General features: G+C 48.3%; 1 protein-coding gene across 16 annotated transcripts in view; it reads left to right on the top strand.

Annotated features, from left to right (window-relative positions):
- The window catches only part of CACNA1A (calcium voltage-gated channel subunit alpha1 A), a 428952-nt gene that overhangs the window by 21291 nt on the left and 381523 nt on the right, over nt 1–26138 (top strand). For all 16 annotated transcript variants that reach the window (XM_031659832.1, XM_031659842.1, XM_031659846.1 and 13 more), the window contains exon 2: nt 2206–2509. In XM_031659832.1, the coding sequence (XP_031515692.1) occupies nt 2316–2509 (194 nt within the window). In that variant the 5' untranslated portion in view covers nt 2206–2315. The remainder of the gene's footprint in view (nt 1–2205; nt 2510–26138) is intronic.

The following is a 26138-nucleotide window of genomic DNA, read 5'->3' on the forward strand; positions in this document are numbered from 1 at the left end:
GGTCTGGCTTTGTCACCCAGGCTAGTGTGCAGTGGCACAATCTTGACTCACTGCAACCTCTGCCTCCCAGGCTCAAGTGTTCCTCCCACCTCAGCCTCCCAAGTAGCTGGAACTACAGTCATGTGCCACCATGCCTGGCTAATTTTTGTATTTTTAGTAGAGATCGGGTTCTGCTACGTTGCCCAGGCTGGTCTCAAACTCTTAGGCTCAGAAAATCTGCCTGCCAAAGTGCTAGGATTACAGGCATGAGCCACCACACCTGGTCTTTTGGCCCTTCCGAGCACTTTTCTTTTCTTTTCTTTTCTTTTTTGAGATGGAGTCTTGCTCTGTCCCCCAAGCTGGAGTGTGGTGGCGCTATCTCAGCTCACTGCAAGCTCCGCCTCCCGGGTTCACGCCATTCTCCTGCCTCAGCCTCCCAAGTAGCTGGGACTACAGGTGCCCGCCACCATGCCCGGCTATTTTTTTGTATTTTTAGTAGAGATGGGGTTTCGCCGTGTTAGTCAGGATGGTCTCGATCTCCTGACCTCGTGATCCTCCGGCCTCAGCCTCCCAAAGTGCTGGGATTACAGGCGTAAGTCTCCGCGCCCGGCGACCCTTCCCATCACTTTTCAACTCCTAATCTCTATATAATGTACCCACTTATTTTGTTCCTTGTCTGTCTCCCTCCTAGAATGTCTTGTCCATGAGGGTGGGGACATATGCCAGTCTATTCATGGTTGCGTCCCCAGGATCTAGCACAGGGCCAGGCACAAATTGGGTGGTCGCTCAGAGTTTGTTGAATGATTAAGTGATTGGAGATAAAGATCCTGGGGCTACAAGGTCCTTTGGTGTGTTGAGTGTCCACTGATAAATGTGTGAGTGTAGGAAACCCTGTCTCTTTTCTCTTTTCAAAAACCAGCTGTTGGCCGGGCACGGTGGCTCATGCCTGTAATCCCAGCACTTTGGGAGGCAGAGGCGGGCGGATCACTCGAGACCAGGAGTTCGAGACCAGCCTGGCCAACATGGTGAAACATGAAACATGGTGAAACCCTGTCTCTACTAAAAATTGAAAAGTTAGCTGGGTGTGGTGGCAGACACCTGTAGTCCCAGCTACTCAGGAGAATCACTTGAACCTGGGAGGCAGAGGTTGCAGTGAGACAAGACCACGCCATCACTCCAGCCTGGGCAACAGAGTAAGACTCCATCTCAAACAAACAAACAAACAAAGAAACAGCTGTAACCTGGTGTGGTGGTGTGCACCTGTCATCCCAGCTACTCAGGAGGGAGGCCAAGGCAGGAGGATCACTAGAGTCCAGCAGTTCCAGACCAGCCTGGGCAATGTAGCAAGATCCCATCTCTAAAAAAAAAAAAATGAAGTTAAAAGAAACAGAGAACCTGGTGAGAAGCAGTGTGGCTGGACAGGTGGCCACTCCCATGTGGATTTATTTATTTATTTATTTATTTATTTATTTATTTATTTTTAGAGACAGAGTCTCACTGTCACCCAGGCTGGAGTGCAGTGGTAAGACCTTGGCTCACTGCAACCTCCACCTCCTGTGTTCAAGCAATTCTCCTGCCTCAGCCTCCCAAGCAGCTGGGATTATAGGCATGCGGATTACAGGCATGGGCCATCACGCTCGGCTAATTTTTGTATTTTTAGTAGAGACAGGGTTTCACCATGTTGGCCAGGCTGGTCCCAAACCCCTGACCTCAGGTGATCCGCCCGTCTCTGCCTCCCAAAGTGCTAGGATTACAGGCCTGAGCCACTGCACCCGGCCTCCCATGTGCATTTAAAACTGCCTCTTGAACTCACCCTTTCAGCTTTCCAGAGCTCGCAGGACCCAGGGACTGAGGGCGAGCGAACCCCCAGGCTCATGGTGGCTCATTTTGCAGAAGGGGACGTAGAGATGCTGACAAATCCAGCATCCCGCCCTCTGTGGCCGGCACCTGGGAGGTGGAGGGAGTGTCCGCGGCACAGCCTCGTAGTCTTTTGCTCCATGGGGCACATCTGTTGCCGGGCAGCTCCTAAGAACTGGCTTTCTGGGCCCTGAGTTGCCAAGGAACTACTAAATCCCGGCCAGCCGGGGCTGGTGTGTATTTTGACTTTCTGCGAAGGAGGGTGGTGTGGCCTCTCCTGTCTTCTAAGTTCCCTTCTCCTTGCCCTCTGTGAGCTCTGCCTGCCTCTCCCTCACGCTGGCCCTCTCTCTCTCCTCTTTCTTCCTCTAGTTTCCCCCTCACTGTGCTGGAGGGAGAAGACCCTGGGATTTCTGAGCGAGGCCCATGGATGTTGAAGTCTTCCGGGGTCCCCGACTCCATGCTCTCGCGCCCCAGTTACTATGACGCCCTGCACAGCCGCAGCTCGGGGCACGCCCAGCGCCCTGCAGGACACTCGGCCTCCCCGGCTCAGCATCTGCTTCGAGGGGCCCCCTCTGAGGCGGCGGGGTGGCGTGGTGGATCACCGAGATGTCATCTTGGCCCACCAGGCCCACAAAATCCACAGCACCCCCCAGGCCAGGAGGAAAGAATGGGAGTGAGTATGCCCGGGTGGTGGTGTTGGGGCGGGGTGGCGGGGGCGGTGCGGCTGTACTGGGGATCCCTTAGGGGTTAGGATGTTTTTGGCAGGCTTTTTGGGGAGCAAATTCATGCAGATGGAACACATTGATAAGGCTGTGCTGGCTTCTGAAATCTCAAAATCCTTCCCTGCTAATTGATGAATAATGGTTGCCTTAAGCCCCCTGGGCACCCCCATCCGGCTCTGCAGATCCCTGAGCTGCCTCACCCTGGGGCAACAAAGAGATTAACCATGGATGTGGCAGCCAGGACCCAGCTCCCAGGATTGTGAGTGTCCGCTCTGATAGGTTGGCAAATATTCCTTCCTTCCTTCCTTCCTTCCTTCCTCCCTCCCTCCCTCCCTCCCTCCCTCTCCCTCCCTCCCTCTCTCTCTCTCTTTCTTTCTTTCTTTCTTTCTTTTCTTTCTTTCTTTCTTTCTTTCTTTCTTTTTTTTTTTTTTGATGGAATCTTGCTCTATCACGCAGGAGCTGGAGTGCAGTGGCCTGATCTTGGCTCACCACAACCTCTGCCTCCTGGGTTGAAGAGATCCTCCTGCCTCAGCCTCCCAAGTAGCTGGGACCACAGGCACACGCCACCACGCCCAGCTAATTTTGTATTTTTAGTAAAGACGATTGTTTCACCATATTGAAATTCAGGCTGTTCTCAAACTCCTAACCTATCCACCACTTGGCCTCCCAAAGTGCTAGAATTACAGGCGTGAGCCACTGCACTCAGCCAGCAAATGTTTCTGTTGAGATGGCTGAGAAATGCTGCTTTCTGGGGAAAAAGTGGGAATCCCATTTCTACTTCCAGTGTTGAGTTGAAATCTGAGGGTTTAAGGGCTGGAGACAGAAGTGTGTGAAGGCAGAGCGGGACCTGGATAGGGCTGGGAGTATGCGGTGGCTTCAGTTGAGTCTGGTCCTGGGTTGCTCTTTTTCTTTGTCAGTGACCCCAGCAGTGGGTCTTCTGGTGGGAGACACTGGGGGTGGAACTGGCTCCGTCGTGTAGTTGCTGCTGGGCAATGTTGGATGAATGGCTTTCCTGAGCTGTTGCCAGGCAGCTCCTAAGAACTTGGGGTCTTGGCTGTTGGAGGGTTGAAGGTGGTTTGTGTGAAGGTTCAGTCTCAGGCCAGCCCCTATGCATCGTTTTTCCACACAGTGGGTTTTTTCTCCTCCCTCCCTCCCTCCTTCCCTCCCTCCCTCCCTCCCTCCCTCCCTCCCTTCCTTCCTTCCTTCCTTCCTTCCTTCCTTCCTTCCTTCCTTCCTCTTTCTTTCCCTCCCTCTCTCCTTTCTCTCTTTTCTTTCCTTTTAAGACAGGGTTTTTCTTCTCTCTCTCTCCTCCTTCCTTCCTTTTCTCCTTCCTTCCTTTTTTCCTCCTTCCTTCCTTTTTGACAAGGTCTCTCCTTCCTTCTTTTCTTTCTTTCTTCTTTCTTTCTCTTTCTTTCTTTCTTTCTTTCTTTTTTTCTTTCTTTCTTTCTTTCTCTCTTTCTTTCTCTCTTTCTTCTTTCTTCCTTTCTTTCTTTCTTTTTCCTTTCTTCCTTCCTTCCTTCCTTTCTCTTTTCTTTCTTTCCTTTTGAGACAGGGTCCCTTCCTTCCCTTTCCTTCCTTTCCTTCCCTTCCCTTCCCTCTCTCCTTTTCTCTTTCCCTCTCCCCTTCCCCTTTCCTTTCCTTTTCCTCAAGAGTGTTTTTTTTTTTTTTTGGCAAAGGCACAGGCCTAGGGTGGATTCCTGAGCAGACATCAGGAGTGTGGGATGAGAATATAAATATTATTTTGTTTGGAGCTGAGGCTGATATGGACACTAATCAATTTAGGGGACCCCAAAATTTACTCTCTTACCCTCTTGATGCTGTGTGGGAAGCACACTTCACCAGACAGCCGCCCTGGCCCCATTTTTCCATTTGCAGGAGGGGAAGTGGGGTTCCAAATGCCATTTGTTGGGTTGGGAGGGTGCTGGTGAGGGGGTGTGTAAATATAGGGTGCAATGCAAACTGTTTTATTAAAATGAGCCATTGCTCATTTTGAATCAAAGAGTTTCAGGATGGGGCTCAGAGTGTTGCAAGCTTGGCCCCGAGGTGATTTCCTGAGGTTAGTCTGACATCTACTGGTATGTTTGAGCATCGTTTAGGAAGGCATGTTGTGACTTCCCCGCCACCCGCCGCAAAACTGGGTTCCTCTTAACTTTCCTTCCCCTCCATCCACTCATCCGTCCACTCACCCACCCACCACCCACCCATTTGAACTTCTAATTGTACATGCATCCATCCATCCATCCATCACGCATCCATCTTTCTACCTATCAATCCATTCATCCGTCTCCCTATTCTTTCTCCCATCCATCCGTTTTCCAGCGATCCAACCATTTTCCCATTCACCCACCTGTCCACACATCTATCCATCCACTCAACCCCACCCACCCAGCTCACCCCATTCTTCCATTCACCCATTCATCCATCCATTCTTCCATTCATTCTTCTGTCCATCCACCCACCTATCATCTTATATACCAATCACGCGTACATCCACCCATCCATCATTCCATAAATATGAAATGCACCCCATTCCTTTAACGTCTGCCTTGGTTTCTAGAACCCATAAAAGTTTCTTTTTTTTTTGAGGCGGTCTAAGCTCTATCGCCAGGCTGGAGTGCAGTGGCTGGCGATCTCGGCTCACTGCAAGCTCCGCCTCCGGGTTCACGCCATTCTCCGCCCGCCTCAGCCTCCGAGTAGCTGGGACTACAGGCGCCCGCCACCACGCCCGGCTAGTTTTTTGTATTTTTAGTAGAGACGGGGGTTTCACCATATTGTAGGATGGTCGCCGATCTCCTGACCTCGTGATCCACCGCTCGGCCTCCCAAAGTGCTGGGTTGCAGGCTTGAGCCACCGCGCCCGGCCTTTTTTTTCTTTTGAGATGGAGTCTGTCTGTCTCCCAGGCTGGGTGCATTGGCGGCGATCTGGGCTCTGCAAGCTCCGCCCCGGGTTCACGCCATTCTCCTGCCTCAGCCTCCCGTGCTTAGCTGGGACTACAGGCAGCCAGTGAGCACTTTTTTTTTTTTTTTTGTATTTTTAGTAGGGGCGGGGGTTTCACCGTGTTAGCCAGGACGGTCTCGATCTCCTGACCTCGTGATTGCAGCCGATCTCGGCCTCCCAAAGTGCTAGGATTGCAGGCTTGAGCCACAGCCCGGCCAAAGTTTCTTTAATTTATTTCGGTTTTTTACAAATTTTAACTAATTAATTAATTTTGGAGGCAGGGTCTTGCTCTGTCACCCCAGGCTGGGTGCAGTGGCTCTGTCAAACCACTCAACCTCTCTGCCTCCTGGGTTCAAACGATCCTCCACCTCAGCCTTGCAAGTAGCTGGGACTAGGTGCCATGCACCGCACCATGCCCAGCAAATTAAATAATTTTTTTTGGTAAAGACAGGATCTTGCTATGTTGCCTAGGTTGGTCTTGAACTCGTGGGCTCAAGCTTGACCCTCTTGCTTGGCCTCCCAAATTGCTGAGATTACAGGCATGAGTCACCATGCCTGGCCCAAAGGCATCCTTATAGCCATGATTCCAAATTTCTGAACTCCTACTAACTAGCAAAACAATTTTTCCAGCACACTCATGGCTTCAGAATGAATAGCCACGGTGTGCATTTTTATTTATATATAATTTATTTTGCTAAATGTGTTATATGCACATAAAATATACACAAAAATAAAAAATGTGAAAAGGATGAGGCTCAATGAGATATATCATCTTTCAAATGGCTTATGGTTGAGTTTAATGATACAACATGCTTTTGCCCTTATGTTTAAGTTTGCCTTTGCTTTTGAATACCATGTTCTGTAAGAGCTTTATTCACAGAAAACGTTCCAATATGCTAAAGTAGAGGAAGAAGAGCTCAGTGAAACTTTTCTTATCCATCAAAATTTAATAATGATGGGGTTGTGCCAGACTTCACATCATAAATCCATATCCTCTTTCTGAGATATTTAAAAGTAATCCTGACCTTATGTGATTTTTTTGCAAACTTCAGACTACATCTCTAAAGCACACAGACACATCTTAGTAATATCCACACTGACAACATTAATCATGATTTTTATATCTGATTTCCGGTCCACATTCAGATTTCCTTGCTCGTCTTTTACAGTCGGAGATCAAGGAAGGCCTGTGTTTGCATTTCATCATTTCTATCTCTTTTATTATTGTGGTAAAATATACACAACATAAAATTGACCATTTTAACCATTTTTAAGCATACAGTTCAGTAGCATTAAGTACATTCGCATTGTTGTGTAACCCGTCACCACCATCCATCTCCAGAACATTTTGTTTGTTTTGAGACAGAGTCCCATCCATCCACCCACATCCATCCACCCATCCATCCATCCACCCATCCATCCATCCATCCATCCACCCAACTATCCATCCATCCATCCATCCATCATCCATCCATCCATCCATGAACTTGCCAGGTTGCTTCTATTTCCAGGCTATTGAGAATAATGCTACTATGAACACAGGTGTACAAATAACTCTTAAGGAACCCTGCCTTCCATTCTTGGAGATATATTCCTAGAAGTGGGGTTGCTGGATCATATGGTAATTCTATATTTAATTTTCACAGTAGTACATGTCTTCAATGTCTTACTTAGTCTATAGCAGTCTCTTCCTGATCCCCTATTTTCTAGGCTGGAGTGCAGTGGCATGACCTTGGCTTAACACAGCCTGCAGCTCCATCTCCACCCGAGGTTCAAGGGATTCTCCTGTCTCAGCCTCCCGAGTAACTGGGATTACAGACGACTGCCATCATGCCTAGCTAATTTTTGTATTTTTAGTAGAGGTGGGATTTCGCCATGTTGGATAGGCTGGTATTGAACTCCTGACCTCAAGTGGTCAGCCCCGCTCAGCTCCCAAAGTGCCAAGATTACAGGCATGAGCCACCATGCCTGGCCGATCTCCAGAACTTTTTCATCACTCCAAACTGCAGCTCTGTCTCCATGAAACACTCACTCCCCAGACCCTATCCCCCAGCCCCTGACACCCACCATTCCACTTTTCTATCTCACCATGAATCTGATGACTCCTAAGGACCTCCATTAAAGGCTGCTTGTTGTCCTCTTGTGTGTCCACTTTTATTTCCACCTAAGCATAATGTCCTCCAAGGATTTTATCCATATTTATGCTATATGTCATTTTCTTTTAAGGCTGGCATCCTTCATTATATGAATAAGACCACATTTTATTCCTCCATCCATCCATCCATCCATCCATCTTCATCCACCATCCATCCATTTATCCACCATTCATCCATCCATCTTCCACCACCCCATCCATCCATCCATCCACCCATCCATCCACCCATCCATCAATCTCACCCCATCCACCCATCCACCCACCCATCCACCCATCCACCCACCCACCCACCCATCCATCCACCCATCCATCCATCCACCCATCCATCCGTCCATCTACCCATCCATCCATCCACCCATCCATCCATCCACCCATCCATCCATCCATCTACCCATTGCATCCACCCATCCATCCACCCATCAATTCACCCATCCATCCATCCATCCATCCATCCATCCATCCAATCCATCCATCCATCCACCATCCATCCACCATCCATTCCATCCATTCCATCCATTCCATCCATCCATCCATCCATCCACCATCCATCCATCCATCCATCCACCACCATCCATCCACCACCACCATCCATCCACCATCCATCCACCCGTCCATCCATCCATCCATTCATCCACCCATTCCATCCATCCATCCATCCATCCATCCATCCATCCATCCATCTATCCACCATCCACCATCCATTCCCCATCCATTCCATCCATCCATCCACCATCCATCCATCCACCATCCATCCAGTCCATCCACCATCCATCCACCATCCATCCACCATCCATCCACCACCACCATCCATCCATCCACCACCACCACCATCCGTCACCACCACCATCCACCCATCAATCCGCCACCCACCACCCATCCACCCACCCACCCACCCACCCATCCACCATCCATACACCACCCCACCCATCCACCATCCATCCACCCACCCCACCCCACCATCCACCCATCCATCCACCCATCCATCCACCCATCCATCCACCATCCATCATCCACCCCATCCATCCATCCATCCATCCACCCATCTATCCATCCATCCATCCATCCATCCATCCATCCATCCATCCATCCACTTGAACACTTGGAGTTTGCTTCTATTTCCAGGCTATTGAGAACTAATGCTACTATGAACACAGGGGTGGCCTAGAAGCGCTCATGAGACCCTGCCTTCCATTCTTGGAGATATATTCCTAGAAGTGGGTTTGCTGGATCATATGGTAATTCTATATTTAATTTTCTGGTAGTCATGTCTTCCAATGTCTTACTTAGTCTATAGCATTCTTCCTGATCCTATTTTCTATCCTTTGACTCTGAGAAGAAACCAGATAAATCATCCTGTGAGATAATACCATTTGTGTATTGTTGTTGTTATTATTGTGTGTTATTATTTAGAGACAAGATCTTCCTCTGTTACTGGAAGCAGGTCCAGTGGAGCAATCACCCAAGCTCACTGAGGTAACCTGGGCTCTCATGTGATCCTCCTTAGCCTCCCCAGTAGCTAGGACTACAGGTGTGCACCACCCACATCTGGCTTTTTTTTTTTTGTAGAGACAAGGTCTCAATATATTGCCAGGTTTAGTGCCAAACTCCTGGCCTCAGAGTGATCCTCCTGTCTCAAGCCTCCAAATCACTGGGATTATAGATCTTCAGGCTACTGCATCTCCTAAGTGTCTTCCATTCTTCATTGCTGTTTGGAAGCTTTATTTTTATAACTGTAGTGGTTTTGTCCATCAGTAGGAACCCCCACCTAGGCACAGTACATGCCACAGTGAAGCTCACAAGATTTCACCTCGCCGATTGTCTTCATTGAGAATTCTGAATGTTTTCTGACCACCTTCTGATAGCAATTGAATTAGATCACCACCGTGATTACTTCTCGTGACTGACAGACTTTGGTCTCTTTGCTCCTGTCTGCTTGCATTACTATCTTCTTCAATCTTCTTTTTTTCTCTCTTTCTTTCTTTCTTTTGTTTTCTGAGACAGAGTCTTGCTTTGTCACCCAGACTGGAGTACAGTGGCGTGATCTCAGCTCACTGCAACCTCTGCCTCCCGGGTTCAAGTGATCCTTCTGCCTCAGCCTCCCACGTAGCTGGGATTACAGGCACCCACCACCACGCCCAGCTAATTTTGTATTTTTAGTGGAGATGGGGTTTCACTATGTTGGCTAGGCTGGTCTTGAACTCCTGGCATCAAGTGATCCGCCCACCTTGGCCTCCCAAAGTGTTGGGATTACAGGCATGAGCCACTGCGCGTGGTCTCAATATTTGCTTTCTAGGCAGGAATCTTTTAAAGCCATGTGTCCACTTTATCAGCCAACATCCCAGTCCATCAATCCACTCATGCAGGTCTAAGCAGACTGCAATACATTGCCATTCACTGGAATTGTTATTTATCTCATTTCTAGTGGTCTGTCTTGCCCACTGGAATATCCCCAGTGGGGTTGATTGTCTGTCCTGTTCACAACTGTGTCCCCAGAGACTGAGGCCAGCACCCAGTAGGTTGACTGACATTGACTGACAATGAATGAGAGCCACTGCCAGCTAGCCAAGTGGATTTGGGTCAACCATTGGTTAAGGACTAATACAACTCAACACTTGTCTTATTTTTATTTTTGAGACAGAGTCACATTCTGTCACTCAGGCTGGAGTGCAATGGCTTGATCATCGCTCACTGCAGCCTCAACTTCCTGGGCTCAAGCAATCCTCCTGCCTCAGCCTCCCAAAATCTTAGGATTACAGGTGTGAGCCACCACATCTGGCCTATAGGGTCTTCTTAAATGCAGATTCTGTTTCAACAGGTCTAGGCTAAGACTTGGGATTCTGCATTTCTTTCTAACGGGCTACCGGGTGAGGCTGACGCTGCCTGGGTCTAAGCAGCCAGCAGCTAAACCGTCATCTTCATCAGAGAATAGAGAGAACATTGGTGTGAATAGGGAGCAGAGAAAGGAGAGTTAAGGGAACTACCATGAGTATCATGAATAATACTTATTAGGCCATAACAATAATAATAATAACAACCAGGTTTTATGTTTGTTTGGTTTTTTGTTTGTTTGTTTGTTTTGAGACACGCTCTGTCGCCCAGGCTGGAGTGCAGTGGCGCAATCTCAGCTCACTGCAAGCTCTGCCTCCCCGGTTCATGCCATTCTCCTGCCTCAGCCTCCCAAGTAGCTTGGACTACAGGCACCCGTCACTATGTCTGGCTAATTTTTTGTATTTTTAATAGAGATGGGGTTTCACTGTGTTAGCCAGGATGGTCTCGATCTCCTGACCTCATGATCCTCCTGCCTCGGCCTCCCAACGTGCTGGGATTACAAGCGTGAGCCACTGCGCCCGGCCCAACCAGGTTTTTTTTTGGTTTGGTTTTGTTTTTTTTTGAGATGGGGTCTCACTATGTTGCCCAGGCTGATCTCAAACTCCCAGGCTCAAGCGATCCTTTTGCTTCAGCCTCCAGACTATCTGGGATTATAGGCATGAGCCACTGTGCCTGGCAATAACCAGCATTGGCTGGGCGTAGTGGCTCACACCTGTAATCTAAGCACTTTGGGAGGCCAAGGCAGGTGGATTGCTTGAGGTCAGGAGTTAGAGACTAGCCCGGCCAGCGTGGTGAAACCCCGTCTCTACTAAAAATACAAAAAAATCAGCCGGGTGTGGTGGCACATGCCTGTAGTCCCAGCTATTCCAGAGGCTGAGGCAGGAGAATCGCTTGAACCTGAGAGGTGGAGGTTGCCGTGAGCTGAGATCGCACTACTGCACTCCAGCGTGGGCGACAGAGTGAGACTCTGTCTCAAAAACAAAACAAAAACCCAGTGTTGATGGAGCACTTACTATCTGTGGGGCACGGCTCCAAGACCTTTATATGCATTAACTCATTTAATCCTTATCATCATTGTTATAAATAGATTGTGGCGCATGTCACTGTTTTCCAAAGTGTTTCTCTGCAGCACATCTTATCAAATGCACACAATGATCTCCTGAAACAGCTAGGGCAGCTGTTGTTGCTATTGTTATTGTGGTTACTTATTATCTTATTATGATTACTTGGTTTTTGTTTTTTTTTTTTTTTTTTTTTGAGACGGAGTCTTGATCTGTCACCCAGGCTGGAGTGCAGTGGCCAGATCTCAGCTCACTGCAAGCTCCGCCTCCCGGGTTCACGCCATTCTCCTGCCTCAGCCTCCCGAGTAGCTGGGACTACAGGCGCCCGCCACCTCGCCCGGCTAGTTTTTTTTTTTCTATTTTTTAGTAGAGACGGGGTTTCACCGGGTTAGCCAGGATGGTCTCGATCTCCTGACCTTGTGATCCGCCCGTCTCGGCCTCCCAAAGTGCTGGGATTACAGGCTTGAGCCACCGCGCCCGGCCTTTTTTTTTTTTTTTTTTGAGACAGAGTCTTGCTCTGTCATCCAGGCTGGAATGCAGTGGTGCGATCTCGGCTCACTGCAACCTCTACCTCCCGGGTTCAAGCAATTCTCCTGCCTCAGCCTCCCAAGTAGCTGGGATGACAGGCATGTACTACCATGCCTGGCTAACTTTTTTTGTATTGTTAGTAGAGAAGGGGTTTCACCATGTTGGCCAAGCTGGTCTCGAACTCCTGACCTCAGGTGATCCACCCACCTCAGCCTCCCAAAGTGCTGGGATTATAGGAGTGAGCCACCATGCCCAGCCATGATTACTTATTATGACCAGTGGTACCCTTATTATTTTGCCCCTTATATAGATGGGTGAACAGATCCTGAGAGGTGAACTCCAGGTTACTGAGGCATCTGAGAATCAACCCAAGACAGAGATGACATGACCTTGAATTCCAGGACAGAACTGGCCGTTTATAGGATATGGGGACCCAGGCTCAGCCAAACTGCAGGTCACCAGCTAGGACTGGGTGACTTTCCCAGCTAGGGATCGGATGGCTGGCCTGAATTGTCCTGGTCCCCGAGGCCTGAGCTGAGAGAATAAGCCACACAAAGTGAGACTTTCATTTTATTTTTAGAGACAGGGTCGCACTCTGTCACCCAGGCTGGAGTGCAGTGGTGCAATGATGGCTGACTGCAGCCTTGACCTCCTGGACTCAAGTGATCCTTCCACCTCGTCCACCTGAGCAGCTAGGACCACAGGTGCATGCCACCACTCCTGGAAAATTTTAAAATTTTTTTGTAGAGGCGGGGTTTTGCTATGTTGCCCAGGCTGGTCTCAGACTCCTGGCCTCAAGTGATCCTCCTGCCTCGGCCTCCCAAAGCATTGAAATCATAGGTGTGAGCAACTGAGCAACCATGCTCAGCCCCCAGAGAGATCATATTTTAACACAAGTCAGATTATATCCCTCCTCTGCTCAGAACCCCCCATGGCTCCCACCTGAATCATAGCAAAAGCCAAACTCCTCACCAAGACCCATAAGGCCCTGCCCCATCTACTCTGTCACTTCCCTGCCTTCACTTCCTCCCTCTCTCCCCCTTGTGTACTCTGCTCCAGCTGTACCAACCTTATCACTGTTCCTCCAGTGTACTAGGGTGGTCCAGCCTCAGGGCCTTTGCACTGGCTGTTTCTTCTGCTAGGAATACTCTTCTCGGCACCCACACGGCTCCTTCCTTGCCTTCTTCCAGCCTTTGATTAAAAGTTTCCTCCTCATTGAACTTTTCCTCATCACCCTATTTAAAATGCAGCCCCGGCTGGGTGCAGTGGCTCATGCCTATTATCCTAGCACTTTGGAGGCCAAGGTGGGAGGATCACTCGAGGCCAGGAGTTTGAGACCAGCCTGGGCAACATAGCAAGGCATCTCCACAAAACATAAAAAAAATTAGCCAGGCATGGTGGTGTGTGCCTGTGGTCCCAGCTACTTGGGAGACTGAGGTGGGAGGATCCTTTGATCCTGGGAGGCCAAGGCTGTAGTGAGCCATGATCATGCCACTGCACTCCAGCCTGGGCAACAGAGCAAGACCCTGTCTCATAAATAAGTAAATAAGATAAAAATAAAATAAAATGCAGCCCTACTCGTGCTGATTCCCTGCCCCCCTTAATTTTCCCCACTAGCACTCATAACCAGATCCTATGTGTTACACATGGAGCTTTCTCCCTTGTTCACTGTACTGGGACCTGTAGTCCTAGCTACTTAGGAGGCCAAGGCAGGAGGATCCTGAGAGCCCAGGAGTTTGAGACCAGCCTGGGCAACATGGCAAGACCCCATCTTTACAAAAATTAGCTAGGCGTGGTGATGCGTACCTGTAGTCCCAACTACTCAGGGGGCTGAGATGGGAAGACTGCTTGAGCCTAGCAGTTGAAAGTTGCAATGAACTATAATTGCACCACTGCACTCCAGCGTGGGCAACAGAGCGAGATCCTATCTCTAAATAAATAAATATAATTGAAAGAAAATAGAATGCAACCCCTACTTATGTTGGTTCCCTGCCCTGCTTAATTCTCCCCACTAGCACTCATGACCAGCTCATATGTGTTAGGCATCGGCTTTCTCCCTTGTCGATGGTCATATTTGCTCTGCAAGCTCCACGTGGGCCGGATTTTTATTTTTATTTTTATTTTTGAGACAGAGTCTTGCCCTGTCACCCAGGCTGGTGTGCAGGGGTGAGATCTCGGCTCACTGCAACTTCCACCTCCCGGGTTCAAGCGATTCTCCTGCCTCAGCCTCCTGAGTAGCTAGGACTACAGGTGTGCGCCACCACGCCCAGCTAATTTTTGTATTTTTTAGAAGAGACGGGGTTTCATTGACCATGTTGGCCAAGTTGGTCTCGAACTCCTGACCTCAGGTGATGCGCCCACCTCGGCCTCCCAAAGTGCTGGGATTACAGGCGTGAGCCACCGCGCCCGGCCCGTTCATTAATTTTTGTTGTCTTATAATAAAAAGAAGGATAATTCTTGATAGGTGAAAGTTCTATGACGTTCAAAATTCGGTGTCCATAAAGTTATTGGAACACAGCCTTGTCTATTTGTGCGGATGTTGTCTGTGGCTCCTTTTCTGTTACAACAGCAGAGCTGTCTCTGGGGCAGAAACTGTCTAGCCCTCAGAGCCAGAAGCATTTCATCTGAGGTCCTTTATCGAAGAAGTGTTTGGACCCCTAAGCTGGAACGGCGCCTGACACACACTATTCTCAAAAAGCAGTCTGCGCGGGTCTCCCCTGCGTTCACCCCGTGTCGCCCGCCGCTGCTACGACTGGCCACCAGGTGGCGCCATGGCTCCCCAGCCGGGCAGGCGCCAGGCAGCAGAGCGCTCAGCTCGCCCTCCTGGGTACCCACCTCCCTGCCGCATCCTTCCTGCTTGTTCCGAGAAATGGAAGGCAGGCCCAAATCAATAATTGAATTCCCAACATGTGATAACTAATCATTACATATATGGCTATTGCTTTTTCATGCACAAAGGGCTTGGTAAAGACCAACTGGGGCGGCGGGGGCGGACTCGGGGCCTTGCAGGGCTCCCTGAGGTCTGATGGGTTACAAGCAGGTCCTGAGGTCAAGTGTGGGGCTTGCCTGGCTTCAGTCTGGGGTGTGGTTGAGTGCCCCGGCCAGGGTTCAAATCCCAACTCTGCCACTTGCTGACTGATTCTGGGGAGGAGGGTTCCTGTCCCTTTCTGTGCCTCAGTTTCCCTATCCGTCAAATGGGGAAAACAACAGCACCCGTCTCTGGGGCTCTTACAAAGATTAAGTTCACTGCATTATTACATAGAAAGCATTTAGAACAATGCAGCCACATAGCACTTATAATCGTTTTCCGTTTCTGCAGTGGGTATGCCATTAAGCATTTGAGGCCTCAGTTTACACAGTTAAAAAAAAAAAAAGGCTGGGCATGGTAGCTCATGCCTGTAATCTCAGCACTTTGGGAGGCTGAGGAGGGAGGATCGGTTGAGCCCAGGTATTCAAGATCAACTTGGGCAACATAGGGAGACCTTGTCTCTATGAAAAATTAAAAAAGAAAAATTAGCCAGGTGTGGTGGTGCACACCTGTAGTCCCAGCTACTCGGGAGGGTGAGGTGGGAGGATCGCTTGAGCCCAGGAGTTCCAGGCTGCAGTGAATGATGATCACACCATTGCACTCCAGCCTGGGTGACAGAGTGAGACCTTGTTTTGGAGGAAAAAAAAGAAAGAAAAGAAAAGAAAAGCAGGTTGTTTTGTTTAGAAATCACAATTAAACTGCAACCTAACCTTTTAAAAAGAACCTACCTAGAAATCAGAACTCTCTTTCTCTTCTTTTTTTTTCTCTTGTTCTTCTTCTTTTTAATTAATTATTCATTATTTTTTTTTTGAGATGGAGCCTTGCTCTGTTGCCCAGGCTGGAATGCAGTGGCACGATCTCAGCTCACTGCAACCTCCGCCTCCCAGGTTCAAGTGATTCTCACCTCAGCCTCCCAAGTAGCTGGGATTACAGAGACCCACTGTGATTAGCTGCCACGCCTGGCTAATTTTTGCATTTTTAGTAGAGACGGGGCTTTAGCATGTTGGCCAGGCTTGTCTCAAACTGCTGACCTCAAATGATCCGCCTGCCTCAGCCTCCCAAAGTTCTGGTATTACAGGCGTGAACCACCGCCCCTGGCCTCTTTCTTTCTTTTCTTAAGGGAGGCAGGCTGGCCAATGCTAGCCTAGTTGATATTTAAAAAAAATAGGTCTGGTCCCAGGGAGCTTGTTTTTCAGTGCAGCTGGCTGACTTTTGGTGCAGAGAGACCCTTCTTTGTTCTTTGAATTAGCAGCTTTGGCAGCCATGGAAGGTCTGGGTAGGGCCCCCCAGAGATGGGGCTCCCCTATCTCTTTTGGTCTATCAGATTCTCCATGCTGGTCCTTGAAACCAAGCAGCTTATGAACAAACATCCCCTCACTACCCCCACTGCCAAATTATCCTCTCTGTTCAATGTGACTTTTCTATCTAGAATTTATCTATACCTTGGGTTTCCAATTCTGGGAACAACTATGCCTTATTTATTTATTTATTTACTTTTGAGACAGAATCTCACTCTGTTGCCCAGGCTGGAGTGCGATGGCATCATCTCAGCTCACTGCAACCTCCACCTCCCAGGTTCAAACGATTCTTCTGCCTCAGCCTCCTGAGTAGCTGGGATTACAGGTGCGTGCCACCACACCCAGCTAATTTTTGTATTTTTGGTAGAGATGGGGTTTCATCATGTTGGCCATGCTGATCTCGAACTCCTGACCTCAGGTGATCCACCCACCTCAGCCTCCCAAAATGCTGGGGTTACAGGTGTGAGCCACTAGACCCAGCCTCTTCTCCTCTTATTTTTCTTCTTCTTCTTCTTCTTCTTTTTTTTTTTTTTTTTTTTGAGATGGAGTTTCGCTCTTGTTGCCCAGGCTGGAGGGCGATGGTGCGATCTCGGCTCACTGCAATCTTTGCCTCCCGGGTTCAAGCGATTCTCCTGCCTCAGCGTCCTGAGTAGCTGGGATTACAGGCATGCACCACCACGCCCGGCTAATTTTGTATTTTCAGTTGAGATGGGGTTTCTCCATGTTGGTCAGGCTGGTCTCGAACTCCCGACCTCAGGTGATCCGCCCACCTCGGCCTGCCAAAGTGCTGGGATTACAGGTGTGAGCCACTCCGCCCGGCCCTCTTTTCTTCTTGTGGGGTCTGCATACTCCCACTTGCCTACTGTTGATTCCTCTTTCCTCCTCTTCCACTTCCTCTTCTTCTTCCTCTTTCTCTTCCTCTTCTTCTTTGACAGGGTCTCTCTCTGTCACCCATGCTGGAGTGCGGTGGTACAATCACAACTCACTGCACTCTTAAACTCTCAGGTTCAAGCAGTCCTCCCAACTCAGTCTCCCAAGTAACTAAGATGACAGGCATGTGGCACCACACCTGGCTATTTTATTTTACTTTACTTTTCGTAGAATTGAATCTTGCTATGTTGTCCAGGCTGGTCTCAAACTCCTAAGCTCAGGTGATACCCCTCCCTCAGCTTTTAGCGTCCCTGGGATTACAGGCACGAGCCATTGTGCCCAACCTGATCCTTGTCTTTTATTCTGCCACCATCACTCCACAATTTTATCCTTTTGACACCCCAGGGTTCTTTTTGTTGTTGTTGTTGAGATAGAGTCTCACTCAGTCACCTAAGCTGGAGTGCAGTGAGGCGATCTTAGCTCACTGCACCTTCGCCTCCCAAGTTCAAGTGGTTCTTCTGCCTCGGCCTCCCAGGTAGCTGGAATTACAGGCACACGTCATCATGCCTGGCTAATTTTTATATTTTTGGTAGAGACGAGGTTTCACCATGTTGACCAGGCTGGTCTCGCACTCCTGACCTCAAATGATCCATCTGCCTTGGCCTCCCAAAGTACTGGGATTACAGGTGTGAGCCACTGTGCCCAGCCCTCAGGGTTCTTTTGAGGGCATCTGTCCACACTCCAGGCTCCCTTAACTGCTTGAGCCTTGGTGCAGGCCTCTGCCCATGACTCTCTGTCCATGAATCCATCATTATTGCCTTCATTTTGGTTGAGTCCCGGTGGCCTTCCTTCTGTCCCCTGCATTTTCAAGGCCTCTGCACTTGCTGTTCCTCCTCCTGGAATGCTCTTCCCGTAGCTGGCTCCTTCACACACTGTGGTTTCAGCACAAATGTCATCTTCTCATGTACAGACCCCTCCCCTGGGGCCGCTGCTCATTTTGCAGAGCCATTCTGCTTATTATATAAAATTACGTGTTTCTCGGCTCACTGCGACCTCTGCCTTCCAGGTTCAAGCAATTCTTCTGCCTCAGCCTGCTGAGTAGCTGGGATTACAGGCGCCCGCCACTACGCCCAGCTAATTTTTGTATTTTTAATAGAGACGGGGTTTCACCATGTTGGTCAGGCTGATCTCGAACCCCTGACCTCATGATCCACCCACCTTGGCCTCCCAAAGTGCTGAGATTACAGGCGTGAGCTACCGCGCCCAGCCCTATGTGTTTCTTTCTAAATTGGATTGTCAACTCCATGAGAGCAGGTTTGTCTGTTTCTGGTCTGTCTTTTCTGCTACTATGTCTCTAGTGCTTAGAAAAGTGCCTAATGCATAATAGATACCAATGTTTGTTGCGTGAATAACTAATGGACCCTTGTGAACTTGAACATCTATGTGGATCACCTCTTTATGGCTCTGGCTTTGAGACCTGTAAGCCTCTTAGAGCAAGTGAACCCCATTTTCTCTTCCATTCTCTGTCCAGGGGATCTTCTGGTTCCAAATTTATGCACTGTACTCAAGGGGGCCTGCCTGGAGGAGGAGGCGGACATGTAAACAGCAGCTGTACAATGTCTATGAACTACACAAAGACCAGTCCTCATTTATTCCACACCCACCATAGGCCCAGCTCTAGGCCAAGGGGCTTTGCATATGAGCTCATGGGTTACTCACCCCAGTACCCATTTCATGGAGGAGGCAACTGAGGCACAGAGAGGTTAAATAACGAAGCCAATAAGTTAGAACTAGCTTTGGAAACCAGATCTGTCTGAATCCAGAGCCCATGTTCTTGACTCCTGCCTTTTCAAGGTCTTGAACTTGGAAATGCCTGGCATAGAGTTGAATGAATGAATGAATGAATGAATGAACAGGTGAATGAATGAAATTGTGATCATTAACCTTTTCCCTGACCTTCAAGTACTAAACTCTACAAAGGCAAGTTCCTTTTCTTATTTGACCCTTGAATCTATGGGAGTGCTCTGCATGGAGCTTTGCAGGTGGAAAGCATGCGATGTCTGTCCAACTTGGTTGTGTGAAGTCTCAAACAAACTTAGGATGAAATCTATACAATCCTGAAGGCCAGCCATGACACATACAACCCATTCTCTAAGTCCTGGCCACTAGAACCAGCTTGAAAGAGACCAAACTGGGATTAAAATAAAATAAGACCTCACCTTCTGATATTTCCAGATTCTCACAGTCCTTTCACCTCCTCTGTCTCTTGCAACCATGAAAACGACATTTGGGAGGGCAGGTCTTGTAATCCCCAGATCGCAACTGAAGAAATGAAGACCAAGTACACGTAGAGATGAGTCCTGGGTCAAAATGTAATGGTGACAATGAAGTTAAAAAACAATCCCACTATCCCCAGAATTTTGGGAGGCCGAGGTGGGCAGATCATCTGAGGTCAGGAGTTCGAGACCAGCCTGGCCAACTTGGTGAAACCTCATCTCTACTAAAAAATACAACCAACCAACCAACAAACAACAATTAGCTAGGCGTGGTGGTGGCACACATCTGTAGTCCCAGCTACTCGGGAGGCTGAGGCAGGAGAATTGCTTGAACCCAGAAGGCAGAGGTTGCAGTGAGCCAAGATCACACCACTGCACTCCAGCCTGGGCTCGAAAAACACCAAAAAGCAAAAAAACAAAACAAAACAAAAAAACACAAAACACAACAACAACAACAAAAGCCCCAATCCACTATCTCTCTGAAATGCCACGTTGCAAATCAAATGTATTCCTTTGCCATCCAAGAAGGCCATTCTTGCCTGGTGAAATTCCTCTGGAGGGCCCCAGATATGTTGCAAAAGACAGATTTGGGGACAAAAGGAGCCACCTTGAAAATCCTAGCTCATCCTATTACAGCTGGGCGACCCCGGGCAACTGCTACAGCCTCTCTGAGCGCTGAAGGAAGATAACAACAGTTCCTAGTGCAGAAAGTCTGGGAGAGAGCACTGACAAGGCCAGGTTCAAATAACAGTGTCTTGAAGGATAAGTCACTTTCATTTTTTCCCTCCTGTGGTCTGGGCACTGCGTGGTCAATATTTATGTGCAGTGCCTCCAATCTGTATGCTAGGTGAAGGGCTTCTGAATAAGGAGACTGTGGAGCTTATTGGCTCTGGAGTTAGTCTGGCTGGATTCACACCTGGTTCTAACTATTTGCTGTGTGACCTTGGACAAGTGACTTCACCTCTCTGAGCCTCTGTTTCCTTGCCTACAAAATGCAGGAAAAGAATAGTACTGACTTCATAGGGTTATTACAAGAATTAAGCCTTTGAAAAATGCTTAGGACAGTACATCTCATAAGCAGGAATGGCCTGTTAAATTATTATTATTATTATTATTATTATTATTATTACTGTTTTGAGAGGAGTCTCACTATATTGCCCAGGCTGGAGTGTAGTTGTACGATCCTGGCTCACTGCAACCTCCACTCCCGGGTTCAAGCCATTCTCCTGCCTCAGCCTCCAGAGTAGCTGGGATTACAGGCATCCGCCACCATGCCCGGCTAATTTTTGTATTTTTAGTAGAGACAGGGTTTCACCATATTGGCCAGGTTGGTCTCAAATTCCTGACCTCAAGCAATCTGCCTGCCTTTGGCCCCCCAGAGTGCTGAGATTACAGGCATGAGCCACTGCGCCCGGCCAGACCTGTTAAATTAAGTGAAATGAACACATTTCCACCCACATCCCGAGGTGTGACCTCCAAAATGGCATGGACTTTATCTTATTGGTTATGTTTCACCAGAGCCTAGCATATAGCAGGTGGTTAGTAAAGGCTGGGTGAAAGCAAGATATGAGGTCGGAATGTGTTTGTGGCTGAGAGATGAAAATCTGACCTCTAAATCTGGGATTTGCAAACTTCTGTAAAGAGCCAGATAGTGGGCAGTATCTGGCCTGCAGGACGTTGACTGCTAACTTCTGCTATAAATCACAGTGAGAGGTTAATGGGAACTAAGAGAGGATGTTTCAGACGGTGCTTTCTGGAGAGATGGTGATATCAAAGGCCTTTCAGTCTTAAGTCTTGTTACTTATTAACATTTATGAAGCACATTATCCTGTCCACATGCCAATCATTGTAATAGGCACTCATACTCTCTTTTTTATCTTTAGGACAATCTTGGAAAATCGTATCTTTAATTATTCCTCTCTCCTTTTAATTTTTTTATTTGTATAAATATATAGGATATATGTACAAATTCCTTCCTTTTTTTTTTTTTTTTTTTTTTTTAAGAGACGGGGCTGGGCATGGTGGCTGACACCTGTAATCCCAGCACTTTGGGAGGCCGAGGCGGGTGGATCACTTGGGGTCAGGAGTTTGAGACCAGACCAGCCAACGTGGTGAAACCCCATCTCTACTAAAAATAAAACAAAAATTAGCTGGGCATGGTGGTGCCCACCTGTAATTCCAGCTACTTTGGAGGCTAGAGCAGGAGAACGGCTTGAACCCAGGAGACAGAGGTTGCAGTGAGCCGAGATCGTGCCACTGCACTCCAGCCTGGACAACAGAGCGAGACTCTGTCTCAAAAAAAAAAAAAAAAAGCCAAATAAATAAAGGGACAGGGTCTTGCTCTGTTGCCCAGACTGGAGTGCAGTGATACAATCATAGCTCACTGCAGCCTTGATCTCCTGGGCTTGGGTGATCCTCCTGCCTCAGCCTCCTGAGTAGCTAAGACTACAGGTGGGCACCACCACACCTAGCTAACTAAAAAAAAAAATTTTTTTTTTGTAGAGACAGGGATCTTGCTATGTTGTCCAGGCTGGCCTCAAACCCCTGGTCTTTAGCAATCTTCCTGCCTCAGCCTCCCGAGTAGCTGGGATTATAGGAATGAGCCACAGTATCTGGCTCACCTCTTCCCTTTTTTAAATCAGGAAATTAGGGCCCAGAATGGTTAAAAAAACTTTCCCAAGTTCATACAAGTTCAAATGGGTCCATTTTCTTTGTTTCTTTTTCTTTTTTTTTTTTTTTTGGAGACAGAGTCTCGCTCTATCCCCCAGGATGGAGTGTAATGGCGCGATCTCGGCTCACTGCAACCTCTGGGTTCAAGTGATTCTCATGCCTCAGCCTCCCGAGTAGCTGGGATTACAGGCACCTGCCACCACGCCTGGCTAATTTTTTTTATTTTTATTTTTTAATAGAGGTGGAGTTTCACCATGTTGGCCAGACTGGTCTCGAACTCCTGATATCAGGTGATCTGCCTGCCTTGGCATTCCAAAGTGCTGAGATCACAGGTGTGAAATGGGTCCATTTTCAAAGCTCTGGCCTCTTCTGTCCGGACCAGAGAACAGCTGAGGCCTTGTCTCAAAGCTGTCATTTAAATGTTCACGGCTGAGTGCACAGGCCCTAGAAGCAAACTTCCGAACACAGGGCAGCATCCGAGGCACAACGTGTGAGGCTTTTCAGTAGCCACACATGACTACAATCCATCACAAAGTGGCATGGGGTCCGTGCATTGGTCCTGTGGGTGGGTCTGCAGGAACATTCTGGAACTCTTCAGTGCTTGCCTTAGAATGAGGATGTCCCCATTTAAAAAGAGGTTCCCTTGGCCGGGCGTGGTGGCTTCCAACATTTTGGGAGGCCGAGGTGGGAGGATCACAAGGTCAGGAGATCGAGACCATCCTGGCTAACACAGTGAAATCCTGTCTCTACTAAAAATACAAAAAATTGGCCAGGCGTGGTGGCAGGCACCTGTAATCCCGGCTACTCGGGAGGCTGAGGCAGGAGAACTGCTTGAACCTGGGAGGCTGAGGTTGCAGTGAGCCGAGATCGTGCCATTGCACTCCTACCTGGGCAACAAAGCGAGGGGAAAAAAAAAAAAAAAAGAGCGAGACTCCCTAAAGCAGGAGCACATGAAGCCCATTGGAGAGCTCCCTGGGCTTCGCAAATGTGGAGGATAGGACTCATTTTCATGCATTTTCTTTCTCCCCTTAGCAGGACCTCTCAGGCTTACTGTAAATGTTCCCTTGGTTGGCTCCCATAAGCACAGCCAATTTTCTGGAGTCTGGTTCAGTCTCTTGCGATCTGTGTCCAAAATCTCCAGCCCATGGCCAGGCACAGTGGCTCACGCCTGTAATCTCAGCACTCTGGGAGGCTGAGGTGGGAGGATTGCTTGAGGCCAGGAGTTTGAGACCAGCCTGGGCAACATAGTGAGATCCTCATCTCTATAGAAAATAAAAAATAAAAAAATTAGACAGGCACGGTGGTGCGTGCCTGTGGTCCCAGCTACTCGGGAGGCTGAGGTGGGAGGATCGCTTGAGCCTGTGAGTTCGAGGCTGCAGTGAGCTGTGATCATAGCACTGCACTCCAGCCTGCGTGACAGAGTGAGATCCCCATCTCAAAACAAAAACAAAAAACGAAGTCTCCAGCCCTAGATTAGCCTGTGTGCTGGACTTGGAGACCCCAGCATGTTCATGGCACAGTGGGGTTTTGGAGAGTTTTCATTGACCTTGCGTCCACGTGGCATGGAGGTCTTGCAAGAGAAACGGGTAGTGGATCTTTCATTCTGCCAGCTCTCTGGTCCTTGAGCACACATCAACACCCCCCTTGGAGGGCTTGTTAAAACACAGTTATTTCTGGGCTCACCTTAGGATCACTGATTCAGTAAGCCCCAGCAGAGCCTGAGAATCTGCATTTCTCCAAGCTCCTAGGTGCTGCTGCTGCTGCTGGGTTGTGGACCACATTTTAAGAAGCATGGCTTTACATCAGTGGTTCCCAACCTGGGCTGCACAGTCACCTGGGCCGTTTTAAAAAGCGTGATGTCCAGGCCCTACCCCATTAAATCCAACTCTAGATGTAGGGTCCTGGCATTAGCACTTTTCAAGTTGCCTGGTGGGCTGGGCGTGGTAGCTTATGCCTGTAATCCCAATGCTTTTGGGAGGCCTGGCTCCTGGCTTTAGGCTAGGAGTTTGAGACCAGCCTGGGCAATATAGCAAGATCCCATCTCTACAAATTATTTTTGTTTTAATTTAGCCAGGCATGGTGGCATGCACCTGTAGTCCCAGCTACTCGGGAGGTTGAGGCAAGAGGATTGCTTGAGCTCAGGAGGTCAAGACTGCAGTGAATGATGATCACGCCACTGCCCTCCAGCCTGAGCAACAGAGCAAGACTCTGCTGCTATAAAAATAAAATAAAAATAAAGTTCCCAGGTGATTCTAGGCATCGTGCGAGTCATCACATTCCACTTTACTTATGATACACTCAGCAGAGGCCCCCAGGTTTATACCCAAGTTGAAAATTTAAAATCCACTGGGGAATGAAAAAAAAAGATGATGGTGTCTAATCCATTTCTAAGCCAAGGCGGAATGATTGCGGTATGATTCACGGCTTGGATTCTTATTCTTTTGGCTTCAATAATCTCCTTTGTGTGTATTCAGAGCAGATATTCATTTGAAACACATTGGTACAACTGATTGTTAAAATATTAAAATATTTCCATACCAGTTAGTAAATAGCTGTTGCCTGGAGGCCCCGAGTGAGCTCCCCCACCCACCCAAGTCCCTTCCTGGGTCCTCCCATGCCTCCTGACAACCAGTACTCCAGGGATAGTGCCTCCTACTGGTAGCTACATACTTTAACCTTCCTCGCAGTGTGTTTGATCTGCTTACTCATGTCTTTATCTTTAGTTTTTGTGTCTGAGCATGTGAGTATCTCAAATAGACAAGAAGGTCAGTTTGCAAACTCAGGAGTGTGAGAAAACTCCTCTGTGTTTGGAGAGGGGGTACTAGTTCGAATCTTGGTCCTGATATTGACCAGTTAGGCAAGTAATCTAATCTCCCTGTTTCCTCACGGGTAAAATGCTAATAATATCTTCCAGAAAGGTGCAGGGTGAGGTTTCAGTGAATGAATGCATGGACAGGCCTTATAACGGGGCCTGGTGTGTAGTTAACATCTTATAAATAATAGTATTTGTATTAACTAGCAATTGCTGTGTAACAAAATGATCAAAAATTGCGTGGAAAATGGCCACAAACTTAGTGGCTTTAAACAATACGCATTTATTTTCTTGCAGTTTCTGTGAGTCAGGAATCTTGATGTGGCTTAATTGGGTTCTCTGTTTTACGGTCCCTTATAAGGTCCTTATAATGTGTTGTCAAGAATTGGGTCTCATCTGGTGGCTTGACTGGGGAAGGATTTGCTTCCAGGCTCACCTGGTTGTTGGCAATATTCAGTTCCTTGCAAACTGTTGGACTAAAGGCCTAAGTTCCAGCTGTCTGTTGGCCAGAGGACATTCTCCGTTCCTCCCCAATGTGGCAGCTTGCTTTGTCAAAGTCAGCATAGAGAGGTGTCTACTAGCAAGACAGAAGTCAGAATATTTGGTAATCTAATTGTGGAAGTGACATCCCCCAACACTGACGTATTCCATTGGTTAGAAGCGAGTTCCTCAGGAGAGGGAATCATGCAAGGTCATGAGTACCAGGAGGTGGAGACTCCTGGGGACCATCTTAGAAGTTGCCCGCTACAGTGTTGCCAGTTTTTTCACTTCTTGGATGTAGATGATTTAATCTAGGTCATCATTGCTTGTTCTTAGGGCATGACTTTTATAAAGTGTTAAAACATCTGGCAGCTCCTTGGCTCATAATCCACATTAGTTACCTTTGGGACGCTCTGTTGCCCCATCAAGCAAGGTCCACTCAAGTTGGAGGCTCGACTGCTTCTGGGCTGAGTTTTGGGGCTCAGAAATCTTTGGGGCAGCCCAGAATTCTGTCCTTAGGGTCATCCTTCCACTCTTGGGGAACACCTAGGGAGTGGGCTCCAGTCTGCATGTCTTCTCAGTTGCTCCCCACAAAGGCATCTTCCTCCCCTCTATCCTTGGGAACACGTGATATAA

This window comes from Papio anubis, chromosome 20 (genome assembly GCF_008728515.1).
Source record: "Papio anubis isolate 15944 chromosome 20, Panubis1.0, whole genome shotgun sequence".
Taxonomy (NCBI): Eukaryota; Metazoa; Chordata; class Mammalia; order Primates; family Cercopithecidae; genus Papio; species Papio anubis.